The sequence below is a fragment of the Vicia villosa genome, unplaced genomic scaffold, assembly GCF_029867415.1.
Source record: "Vicia villosa cultivar HV-30 ecotype Madison, WI unplaced genomic scaffold, Vvil1.0 scaffold8, whole genome shotgun sequence".
NCBI lineage: Eukaryota > Viridiplantae > Streptophyta > Magnoliopsida > Fabales > Fabaceae > Vicia > Vicia villosa.
Genome location: NW_026706811.1, coordinates 3,283,816 through 3,297,445, shown reverse-complemented (window position 1 = coordinate 3,297,445; position 13,630 = coordinate 3,283,816). Strand labels below are relative to the sequence as shown.

General features: G+C 39.1%; 1 protein-coding gene across 1 annotated transcript; it reads left to right on the top strand.

Moving 5' to 3' along the window:
• Positions 1–266: 266 nt before the first annotated feature.
• LOC131643259 (uncharacterized) lies at positions 267–8,857 on the top strand. The gene is made up of 8 exons (XM_058913409.1): positions 267–1,190; positions 6,104–6,266; positions 7,081–7,193; positions 7,267–7,545; positions 7,624–7,693; positions 7,779–8,062; positions 8,426–8,518; positions 8,609–8,857. The coding sequence occupies exons 1-8, from the start codon at positions 267–269 to the stop codon at positions 8,855–8,857; spliced, it is 2,175 nt and encodes a 724-aa protein (XP_058769392.1).
• The last annotated feature ends 4,773 nt before the right edge of the window (positions 8,858–13,630 follow it).

Here is a 13,630-nt window from a genome sequence, read left to right as displayed (position 1 = left end):
ACAACCATGGTGAATTTTGTAACTACTAGAGCAATATAGTATATTTTACTCTATGAATTTTAAAATATTAGTAGTGTCCAATATTTAATTAAATAAATAAAAATAATAATCGACCAACTACCAAAATTCACAAGCGACAGTTATAACGGAATTTCCACGAGTTAGTTAAACGAACCGTTAGAATGGTTAACTAATTAGATAGAAATACCGTTATAGTTAGAAGCATAGCATACAATTATATACACTGTAATTGAAAGTCACTTGTTATGGATCCAAAACAAGCTTCCGGCACCCCACCGCCACCGCCGCCACCACGCCCCGGCATGAAGAAAAAGAATGAACATTGGGTTTGGAGAAGAAAAGATAAAGGAGAAACACTCGATTCAAAGAAACAGGAAGTAAAAGAAACAACAAATTCAGAAAAAGAAAGATCCTCATCTCAACCACCACCACATTCATCATCACCACCACCACCACCATCGCCATCTCATTCCAATGCACCACCACAGTCATCATCGCAGCCACCACCGCAGTCATCATCGCAACCACCGCCACAGTCATCATATCCGCCACCGCCACAGTCATCATATGAACCACCACCGCCATCTCATTCCAATGCACCACCGCTATCTTCATCACCCCGGCCACCACTACCTCCTATATTGCTGCAAAGAGAAGCTTTATTAAAGAAACCAGCTCCATCCAAAGAACCATCTTCACCGGCGCCACAAGGACCAACAATCGATTCTATTGCACCAATACGTTCACCGCGGCCGCCACAACTATCTTTATGGCGGCGAAGGCAAGCTTCACGGCAGCAACGAACATCACCCTCCTCCGATTCTTTTCCACCACCCTCTTCCAGGCAGGAACCATCTCAATCTATGTTGCAGCTATGGCTATCGGAGCTACCACTACCAGACCCTGATATTGATCAACCACCACCATCACCAAAATCATCATGCGACTCTACTACATCATCTCCTCCATCGCAGCCATCATCGCCTTCTTCATCGCTGTCAGAGCCAGGATCACCTTCTTTAGCCGTGCCAGAACTACCAAAGAGTCACCTCAAGTTAATTTGCTGCGAGCCATATCGCAAACTAGTGATGGGATACAATTTCCATAGTGTTCATCGTCGCATCCACAGCACCCATGTGTATTGCTGCGAAGGCTATCGCAGAAACCGAGTCTATCAACATACCAGGCTAATGAACTTTTATCACTATCAAATGGTATCGCACTTTCTTTACCGTACCATGGCAAAGCACAATCTTTTCCAATCCATGCTAGTTAACCGCCCATCTCTGGTGCATAATAGACTTCAGGGCGGCTATCGGGTGTCCTATTAAGCAGGATGATTTCGAACTGTGATTGAAGCTGGTCATTGTGAAGAATGTTAACTTGTAGCTTTAGATTCATATGATCTTGTGTTATATTGTTTTGAATTTCTCTAGGGACCCTTATATAGTCAATGTGATTTTTAGGCTTTTAATGTTCAGTTTCTAGTCTAATCTGCTGATGAATATGGTATTTCTATCTTAAATTTTCTGATTGATCATTTTTTATTGAAAAAAATACATTACTTGGATTCCAAGCATCCTGCATGAAGACCTTGAGACTTGATTATGTTGTTTAGACTGTGAAAATGTTCATGCGCTTAAGTTATTTATGTATGCTTGAAAGTTAGTTTGAATATGTTGTGATTAATTGAATATTTTTATGTTTATTGTGATCATTTGATGTGTATATTCTTGACAGATGATTTTTTGTGTGTGTGTGGTTGAGTGATTGTAGAGTAAGTTGTAAATTTGTGTTAGAATGCTCATAATATTGATGTACGATTCAAATCAAAGAGTAGTTGCTGATTTATATCCAATTTAGATTTGAAATGTTTTCAATGAGTTAATTTATGTGTTGGGTAAGATAGATCAATTTAACAAATTATGTAATTGATATACATTAATGAATGAGATATAGGTGTTATTCCGAATTACGAATGTGTTTGCACTTACCGATTTGCGGTGCTTTACCAATTCGTGTAAAATAAAGTACCCGCAAATAAATATGAATTTTAAATAGTGAATTCTTATTTACCCACCTCAAAAAGGTGGGTAAGGTTACTTTTAGTGTAAAATGCTTTGAAAACATCAAACAATTGTTCTATCTGATAAATAATTAAATACATAAAAATTAAATGGTATCATCTGATTGGTGGAATGTACACTACCCATCTTTTTGTGATGGATAGAGAAGTTGTCCCCATTTTAAATTTTAAATTTATACGAGACAATGATTGTCAAATAAACTAAAAATAAATTAAAAAAACTTTTTAACTATTTTCTAAATTATGATAACGTCAGTAACTCAGTATATAAAAGTGAATACTACTCACCATATTAATGAAACTAAAGCTTTATAACCGATTTTCAAAGCAATTTTAGTAAAGTAGTCGATGTGGGAATATTAAGTATTTCTCCCTATCAATTTTTAATTATAAGTAAACAATATTTTTAATAATATTGTATCGATTATTATATCTGAATGTACCATAAATTCAAATAGCATTCTGATAATGTATACCCTCTCATAGTTAACTTTTTGAAAGTTGTGAATCGCGTATCTAAATTTGTAACACATACTAAAACGAAATGCAAATTGTGTGACTTTGATGTAGATTCAAAAAGAATTTTTCTGCCCAAAAGCAAACTTGTGATTCGAAATACAAAAGTCAAATTCGATTCACGTGAATTTTGATTCACTTTATTCTAATCATACCAAGTGTAATTTTAATCATACACCACTAATTGACATTTTTAACCTCATCTTTATATTCTTTAAAAATCTTTAAATTTATGCGTGATTTTGGTACTTTAAGACTCGACACTAAAGACTGAGAAATAAATAAAAATTAAACTACAAAGATCTACCTCAAAATGCACACCCAAAGTACAACAATTAAATTATAGACAGAATATACTTCTTAATAGAGGATGAAATAGAATATCACTCAAAGGAACTCGAAGGCATAAAAGCCAAAAGGGTGTGGGTAAAGCCGACACAAGATCGCAAGCCTCACTCACACTACATCAGACTATGTTTGGGGGGAAATTGTTCCTATCTGCTCCATAACTATTGTCGCAACTCATATATGTATAAAACCCAAAGATATTAAGCCCAATAAAAAAAGCATTTTCTTTGATATATCCTGGTAACGTCAAGTCAATGACGTCATGGACAGGATTTCGTACCTACATAAAAAAAGGGTTTTAAACTCTCAAGAACAAGCATAAGCCTACCTTAAAAGAATACTTGATATGAGAAAATGATTGAAGAGTGATTGTTAGATGATAAAATGAATTATATTCTAATAGTTGTCAATATAAACGACATGTTTATATTCGAGGAATTTAGGCCTCCAAAAACTCTTTAAAAATATCTATATAAAATATCATATACATCAAATTAATGTACACAATTTCCTAACTTTAATACCTTTTACACCCAATAGTCACTAACTTATACATCTGTTTACGGTGATTTCCGGTAAACAACCGCTAGTCCTCCAAACTATAATAAATATGATTTGGTTACTCGCAGGATCGACTAGATTGATCCTAGGACATGGTCAAACGAAAGGTTTATTGATGTGATTTGGTTCATACCTGTTTGTTTTGATTTCGAGAAATTCATGTTCAAATGACTAATCATTCGAGATAACGCTGGTTATATGAGTTAGTGTAACTTCGACGCATAAATCGTAATAAGAAAACATGTAAATTGCGAGAATGTAAATTGCAAGAAAATTAACATGCAAGAATGTAAGTCGCAAGAATATAAATTGCAGGAAAGTAATGTGCATGAAACTAAATGACTTCGAAAGTAAAAGTTTAAACAAGGAAAGTAAAGAAAACGAAAAGATATTTGATAAAAGTAAATACACATGTATTCAAATTGGTGGTGTCATACGTACATTTCTCAGCGAACTCTTTCTCTTAACACTTGATACTTGAGCAATATGTGAGTGATTTGTACAAAATGAACACACGAAATCCTATCATTAAGACTCCTATTTATACTAAATTTGACCCTAACGGTCATACAATAATCTAATGCCACGTTATCCACGAGAACTCTGGGGATGCCATCTGTCTATGTGCAGTTTATAGAAACCGTTTCGCAATTCAAACCTTCCCGCTCAAGTCCTTTTCGACATGTGGCCATATAGTTATATTCGAAAATGTTACGGAAATACATTAAGCTTCAGTACTTTATGTAATTTTCCGCGAAATGTCTAAGTCTTGGCAAAGATATCTTCCGTGTTAGCTTCGATACTTCTCTCCTTCGTTTCAACTTAGACATCTTCTTGAAGCATGGCCATCAGTAGCCATTTTTTAAATCTTCGAAGATGGTCATCAGTAACCATCATTCTTCGAACTTAAAACCTTCGAAGATCAACTTCTTAAACGAAATCTCCAGCTAACAAATTGCCCCCAATAAATGCCTGTTTCGACAAACGAGAGAAATGGGCGTTTCTTGCCATAATGGGATTTCATTTTGCTTTCTTAGAGTCCCGAGACTAATAATTGACGTCATAATCAATTATGACTCTATTTCCAAAACGTCTTGTCGCTTTCAAAAACGTCTTCTCAACAGTTACATTCCCACGTCTTGACCTTACTTTATGATCATTACTCCTATATCCTAGGAATAGAGCTGGTGACTATTCGACCGCCGTTGGATTAAATCAATACCGCGTGTCCTTTAGTCTTTACCCAAAAGATTTAAAAGGGTTTCCGTCAAACCTTTAAATACTTAGTCTTTTCCTCTCTTTTTCCCTTTCAGTTCTATTCCTTCAAACTCTTTTCAGAAAAGACCGTACTTAGTTGCCTTCAAACTTCTTCCTCAAATCAAACATCCTTCAATGGCGTCTTCTTCAAATGCTCTCCAACCAGTTCTGAAGCTTCAGAAACCTATGCAAATGGGGAACCAAAAATACATACCAAATCCGAATACTGCGGAGGAACGCGCCATTTACGCTTCTCAGGTAATCATCCCTTTTGAACTTTCTGGAAAAACTTATGCTTTCATGGGCCCGTTACCAGGAGAAAATAGTTCACCAAATAAATTCTTTCCTGCGTATTATAAGACTAGGCCTCTGGTTAGCAAGATTAAAATAGACGATGAAGGTAATCCAATCTTAGAGGATTCTAACCCTGCAGAAGGGGCTTCGACTGCGCCTCCCGTAGTCTTAGAGAAAATTAGGTTAGATTATGTAACAAATTTTGTGAAGGTTTTTAGGTCAATCCCTTTAGCAAAAGATCCCGAACTGTACTATTCTTGGTTAGCCAAAGTGGAGAAACAGAAGGCTTCTTTCTGGCAAGAGTTATGGATTTATGACCTAATTCAATTGTCCAAGACTGGTTTAGAGTATAACCAAACTATGTTAGTAGCGTCAGTCCATTTCTGGGACTCTTCTCACAATACCTTTCACCTTCCATGTGGAATGATTACTCCAACCCTTTTCGACGTAGCTGCCATCACAGGGCTTCGACCGACTGGCGAAACCTTTGATCCTAATGTCTTGGATGTTGATACTATCAATTTCAACGAAGCGACAGTCACTTATACTGCTTTCATCCAGCAATATCATGATCAGGCAAATGCTGTAGTCTCTGACGTAGAACATATTGCTTTCCTGGCATTATGGCTTTCGAGGTGTGTTTTCTGCTCCAGGTCCATACAAGTAGCGAAAAGATATCTTTGCATGGCTAATCAGTTACATGATGGCAAGAAATTGAACCTGAGCCAATTGATTCTAGGATTTCTTTACGAAAACCTTGGTGAAGCTGTAGACCTTGTAAAGACTTACACAACAGGATCTCTTCTTTTTGCTGGTCCCTTCTGGTTATTACAATTGTGGCTTAATGCCACCTTCGAAGCTCACCTCCCATTCCGGGGCGTCGTCAACGAAGAAGTTCCAGAAATCAAAAATCGAGCTGTCGAAGGGACTAGATTGGCCTTGTTAACCCCGAAAGAAGAAACTGGGAAACTTCGTGAACATTTCTTAGCATATGTAATGATGTTTGCGAAACGTTACCAGTTCAGGTCTTCAATGGCTCCATTTGTACGAAGAGCTGTAGGTCCTGAATGGTTTACTCTAGAGTTTCCTGCAACATCTCCTGATCACCAAGCTGAGTCTTTGGCTATTTGGGAAGCTTTTCTTACCCCGAGGTTATTCTATCACCGCCTTCGACCTTCTAAAGGTCAATGTATCCTCGTTTGCTATCATCCAAATCTTGTGTCGAGACAGTTTGGGTTGGTCCAAGTGAAGCCCAAGTGTCTGTATGACAAAAGGAACCACATGTGCTTCCGTACTTTATATCTAACTGAAGATGAATGTGATACGAAGATAGCCAGATATACTGATGTTTTCACCCTTTCTCCTATCTCTTTCGTTCCTGCTTTCTATTCCACTCCAGATTTTCAACAATGGTGGTCAGATTATTATACCACACAAATCTATGATGTCGAAGGCCTTACTCGAGAACTAACTGAAGCTTTTACTGCTGTGCAGGATAAATTCCACAAAGGCACCTCAACTCACATTAAAGAAATCCAAGCTTTTCAAAAGTTCTTTGAAACTATTTACAGGCCTGATGATCTTAGTCGGACCATTCGCGAAGCTGCTGTTATTTTACGTGAAAAGTTTTCTGCAAAACTGGATAAGTTGAAATTGCCCCCGTCTATTCGACCAGAACTACGTTATGAAGTGGCATTTAAACTTAATCCTCCAAAATTCCCTCCACTACCAAGTGCTGATTTTGGTGTGGCTTTAAGTCCTCCTTTCCCAGACTGGTTCGTGTGTGGGAATGCTTTCAAAATTCTTCAAGAGAGTACCAAAAAACGCGCTGAACGAGTGGTCCCGACTAAGCATACCCTGGATACTTTCAAAGGGCATCTTCATATAGATCTTGAACACGTTCGTGTCTTGACTCCAACCGAAGGTTTGGGTCTAGTTAATCTTTAGACTGACTCTTCTTTCTCTTATCGAGATAATAATTCCAATCTTTGTTACAGCTGTTGCTCGAAAGAGAAAGGTTAAAGCAACTCCTGCGCAGAAAGATTCTGAGGCCTCGAAGAGCAATAAGCCAAGTGGGAGCGATTCTATTACGACTGACGCGAAACCCACGGTACACACACATTTCATATTCCAACTTACATGTCTTACGAATAGCGCTTATTTTTCTCCTTTTCACTTTTCAGAGTTCGAAGCCTCCAATGCCTTCGAAGCGAAAAGTTCTTCCAACTACTACTCCAGACGTTGCTTCGGATGAGGAAGACAAGTCTCCTCCTCGTGTCAGGCAAGGGCATAAAAAGATACAAAAGGTCACCACACCTGTGGGCAAAGGGAAAGGACCTGGGTCTTCGAAGATCACTTCTTCGAGTTATAAGGTGTCTTCTGAAGAATCGCCTTTAAAAGCCACTAGTAATGCTCTCGTGATGGAAAGCCACAATTCAAGTCCAGCCACTAATACAGCTAAGGTATCTAGGCTTTACAACATAATTATTTCTATAAATTTTATTTCGAATGATTACGTTAACGTCACCTTATGATTGCAGGATGATATTGGAACAACTACTTCTGATTTCAACTCCTTCAACGCTGCCATTGACCTTGGTAATCTTCAAGGTGAGCAAAGAAGTCTTTTGCTTATGTCGAATAATTCTCTTGCAACTCTTACACCACAATTAACCATATTTGTTCATTTTTGCAGATGTCCCTCAACACACCTCTCATATACTTTCACCAGTCCTCGAAGACGCTCCTCCTCTTGCCACTATCAATACTGTATCCTCTGTTGAAGGAAGCCATTCGACTGATGATTCTCCTCCTACTCGCAAAGACGCAAACATGGGTGAGGAGGACCAATTCTCAGGCGAAGATAATGCAGCTGTACCATCGACTGGGAGTGAGGACACCGTATCTGATCAAGGTGTCGTGGAAGAAACCTCCAAGTTGATCGAAACTGACCTCTGTGGAAATTCAAATTTCGAAACTGTAGTTATTCCTGAAACTACTCCATTGCCTGCCCCAGCCATACCTACTCCTTCAGAATTGGAGCAACTTAGGCAAACTGATCCTCTCAGCTTTCTTAAAACCATGATGAACATTGATAGTACTTCAGCTCTTGCGTCCGAAGCTTCTCCAACTGTTCATACCAAGTCTGGAGACAAAGAGGACACCCCCGGCCTCCTTCATCAAATAAAGGAGAATTTCTTCGAAACGAACCTCGTCGAAATCTTAAGTAAGGACTCCACGAGATGTCATGGCTTGAAGCAACTCTTGAAGAAAGTGGATTTACTTCTGGTTTCGAAAGAGGTCTCAGATGTGATTGTACTTCTGGGCTCTTTAATCGACCAGCTTCAGTCTAACATTCTTCGACAGAACAATGTTAATGAGCAGCTTGCTACAAAAATGGCTTCTCATAGTTCTTCATGGAAAGCTGCCACTGAGGCAACCAACAAGGGTGACGCTCTTAGGTTAGAACGTTTGAAGAACCAAGAAGAATATGATAAGTGTGAGAAAAATATACAATCTTGGAAGCAAGAGATTAAGAAACTCGAAGAGAAGATACAGGAAGCTGAATCTCGCCAAGCAACCATTCGACAAACCAATGATCAAGAGATAGCTGAAGTAGCGCGACTAGGTATCCAACACTTCGAAGCTGCGCAGAAATTGGTGCCAGAGATCGAAGAGTTAAAGAAGCAACGAGCATTGCTTGAGCTTCGTATGTCTTCGTGGGAGGCTCAGTATTCGAAGATCAAAGATAGCCTTCCTAGGGATTTCAGTTAATTTTCTTCGAACTTTGTATTACTTTTTGTGGCGTAAATCCCTTTGTTTTGTAATCGCTCATTTTCAGAATATATGTATGCAAAACTCGTCTTTTTATGTGTTCACATTTTGCTCTGAGATGACCAATGGTAATGTTTAGCAATACTTCAAAATATTATCAATATATTTCTTTTTACGCCACAGTAACCTTAATGAATGCCTCACGTGGCTCGATTGCCCTTCGCAGCCCTAGACTTGACGTTTCTCCTCCCCTTAGCCGTAATCATCATTATTTGCTGACATCATTTCCTCTCAAACGTCTCTTTAAGACGTGCGTGCATCAGTTTTATGATTACGTTCCAACTTCCAAGGGCGGGAAACGGCGGTGACCATAACTTCTCTCTGGAAACACCAAACGCAGTCTAATCAATCATTAAAACTGAAACGTTTCCTTATCGCTCCTTTTGACTATATAAAGGGTTAGTGTCCCATTCTTTTCTTCACGCTTTTTCCAAACCTTCACTTCAGAACTCTTTTCTTCCCTCTCGTGCTCTTTTCAACCACAATCTTTTTCAACCTTTAGCATGGCACTCAACAGCAACCTAACCTATGCTAACATTAGAACTCTTATTAAAAAAGAGTTCAAACCTTGCCCAGAAGAATTCAGCAGGCATTACATCAGCCTTCGTGCTCTTTTCCACAACCAGGGGATGGGATTTTACCCAACAATTTTAGAAGGGAATGTTTATCCCAAGATGCTTGCTGACTTCTGGATGTTTGCGTACCTACGCATTGATCCTGAAGGAAGAACTACTATAGTTTCTGAAGTTCGAGGGGCTGAAGTTTCTATCACGCCCTCCACCATCTCTGACTTGTTGCGCTGCAGCAACACTGAAGCAACCTTTGATGATAACAGTTTCACCATGACCACTTCTGTCTTACTGAAGGGTCTCATGGAGAATGATCCATATAGCGCCAAAGTCATCAGGATTTGGCATCAACTTCTAGTGGGTGACTTTTACCCACGAAGCTGTGATGAGAACAACATTATGGTGGAGGACTTAGAGTTCATCTCCTGTGCTTTGCGAGGGGTGAAGATCAACTTTCCTTTGTTGATCTTCAAACGACTCGTGGAAACTGTCGCTTTAACTTCCTCTCGAGAGGGTTCAGTAAGTTGCCTTCCTTTTGGGAGGTTTTTATCCTACTTGTTCCTCAAGAGAGGTGTAGTGCGAAGGATGCGAGATTTGGGGCGCATGAACATGTTCGAAGCAGAGGGTCTTCATATGCTGTCTTTGGAAGACTTAGAACAAAGGGTCAACTAAAGGGTAGATCCTTTTTAGGTTTTTTTACTGCTTCGCTTTTTGTAATCTTTGCTGCTCCATATGGACCAAAGTCGCTTGTACCTCCTTTTTAAAATTAATGAAGATCTTCTGCCGTATTTTTATTTATACATGTTTTCTGGTCACGGAGCCATTTTGGTGCAAACCTAACCATTTTGGCTTACGTAGTATTACTTAGATGTCTACGTTTTTGCAATCTTTACTTCATGCATGGTTGGTTTGTATCTCTTTAGATACTTCCCATTCACTCTTAAGATCCTACGATCTTCTGCTAATTCCTCTATCTCGTAAGCATTATTTGAAAATACTTTCAAGATTCGAAAGGGACCTTCCCAGTGTGGGGACCATTTCCCCAAAGCTTGGTTCTTTCGATCTATAGGTAAAATAACTTTCCAAACTAGGTCATTATTAATAAACGTTTTACCTTTCACCTTTTTATTGTATGCTCTGGACACCCTTTCTTTCTGTCTCTTTATCATCTCCAAAGCTCGAAGTCTGTCTTCGTCCAAGTCAACTAATTCATTCATCATCAGTTCCCAGTACATGTTAGGGGGAATTTCTGCTTGTCTTTGTATCCGGACTGATTGCAAGTATATTTCAACTGGGAGTACCGCATCATGTCCAAATGTCAGTTGAAAAGGTGTAGTGTTCGTAGCTTCTTTCGGAGATGTTCGACAAGCCCAAAGTGCTTGGTCCAAAGTTCTGTGCCAACTTTTAGGTTTTTTTCCTACATGCTTCTTTATGAGACCAATTATTATTTTGTCCGCTGCTTCGACTTGTCCATTTGCCTGAGCATAGTAAGGTGTAGAAGTAAACAACTTGAAGCCTATCTCTTTGGCGAAATCTTGCATTTTTCGCCCAGTAAACACTGATCCTTGATCTGTAGTTATACTTTCTGGGATCCCAAATCTGTATATAATATGTTTTTGAATGAACTCGATCACAGCTTCTTGATCAACATTCGCGAGTGGTATAGCTTCGACCCATTTTGTAAAATAGTCGATTCCCACTAAAATATACCTTTGACCTCTAGATGACTTGGGGTGAATTTCTCCAATTAGGTCCAACGCCCATCCTCTAAAGGGCCAAGGCTTTATTATTGAACTTAGTTCATTTGCGGGAGCATGTTGAATACCTGCATGTTCTTGACATTCTTGACACCCTTTGGCAAATTCTATGCAGTCTTTTAACATGGAAGGCCAATACATTCCGTATCGAAATAGAAGGCATTTCATTTTGTGCCCCGCTTGGTGGGCACCACATGCTCCGCTATGCACGTTCGAGAGAGCTAAGTAAGCTTCCGCTTCACCCAAACATTTTAGCAATACTCCTTCAGGAGTCTTTTTGAACAACTCATTTCCCATCAGAAAGTATGATAAGGCTCGATATTTTACCTTTCTATCCGTGTCTGACGAAGGGTCCTTCAAATAATTCACAATTGGACTTCTCCAGTCTGTGTCTGCCAACGAGTCTATGTTCAAAACTTCGAATTCTTCTTTGTTAGCAAACCCTATTTGTGAGTTTTCCAGATCACTTGGAGAAAGTTTCGTAGCCATTGCTCTGCCTCTTACTTGGATCAATTCCTCGAATTTGCTTTTCGATACCCTGTACCCTGAGGCTAGTTGTGCCAAATCGTTTGCTTCCTGATTATGCAATCTTGGGACATGGTTCAGATTCACATGTTCGAATTTTCTAAGCAACCTATTTGCTATGACAAAGTACATGATCAAATTTTCTTTGATGCACTTGTACTCTTTCGTTAGTTGTTTAATCACCAATTCGGAGTCTCCTTTAATTTCGACTCTGGCTTCCCCCAATTCTAACAAAGCTTCAAGTCCGGCTATCAATGCTTCGTACTCAGCTTCATTATTGGAACATAGAGGGCCTTCGATTTTATACTTGAGCTTTGTTGGAATTCCTTCAGGAGAAATTAGCAATATTCCAACGCCAGTTCCTTCTTTGTGAGTTGAACCGTCAAAGTATAACTTCCAAGGTGGCAGTTCCACGTATTGCTGAGAATTTTCCACTACTGCATGATCAACAATGAAATCTGCCACAATGAGCCCCTTCATTGCCCTAAGGAGTTGAAATGTTAAAGAGTACTCAGTTAGGGCCAAAGCCCATTTGCCAATTCGACTATGTAATATTGGCTTCGATAACATATGTTTAATAACATCGCAATGGGACGAAACATAAACTGGCTTTATATAATACTTGAGTTTAATACATGAGAAATATAAACAAAGGCAGAGTTTTTCTATTGCACTATACCTAGTCTCTGCATCATTGAGTACTCTACTTAGGTAATAGATGGCTCTTTCGATGCCATTTTCATCCTCCTGAGCTAACATGCTACCTATTGTTTTATCTGAAGCTGAAATATACAAGCGCATGTGCTTCTTTCCATTCGGAGGAGCCAATATTGGAGGATGCATCAAGTATTGCTTGATCTTTTCGAAAGCTTCTTGATGTTCAGCTAGCCATTCAAACTTGCCTTGCTTGAGTCGAAGCAAAGGTGAAAAGGCTTGTGTGCGTCCACTTAAATTGGAGATGAATCTTCTCAAAAAGTTTATCTTCCCCAATAAGGACTGCAGTTGCTTCTTCGTGGAAGGAGGCTTCGCTTCCATAATGGCCTTTGTTTTATTCTGGTTAATTTCTATCCCCTTCTTGTGGACCAAAAAACCTAGGAAGTCTCCCGCCTGCACAAAGAAAGCACATTTAAGGGGATTCATCTTCAAGCCATGTTTTCGCATTCTCTCGAATGATTGGCTCAGATGATCTAGATGATTGGAATCTGATACAGATTTTACCACAATATCATCTATGTATACCTGCATAAATGTTTCTATAAAGTCATGAAATATAGAATTCATTGCTCTCTGATATGTTGCCCCAGCATTTTTTAGGCCGAAAGGCATTACTACCCATTCGTATGTACCTATTGCCCCTGGACAACGAAAATCTGTTTTAGATACATCTTCTTCTGCAATGAAAATCTGGTTATATCCAGAGTATCCATCTAACATACTCAGATACTCGAAACCTGCGGCTGAATCTACCAGCATTTCTGCCACAGGCATAGGATATTCATCCTTAGGTGTTGCTGCGTTTAGATCACGAAAATCTATGCATACCCTTAAAGAACCATTCTTTTTAATAACTGGCACAATATTAGCAATCCATTCAACATACCTCGTGGTCTGGATGAATTTGCGGCGCAGGAGTCTCTCTACCTCTGCTATGATCTTCGAATGGATCTCGGGTGCAAACCTTCTTGGAGTTTGCTTAATAGGCTTTTTCCCTTCTTTGATTGGCAACTTTAGTTCGACCAAGTCTCGTCCCAAACCAGGCATTTCGTCGTAATCCCACGCAAAACAATCTTTGTTTTCTTTCAGCAACGTAATGACTTTAGATTTTAGAGTTGGTTCCAGCTTTGCACTAACATACGTTATCC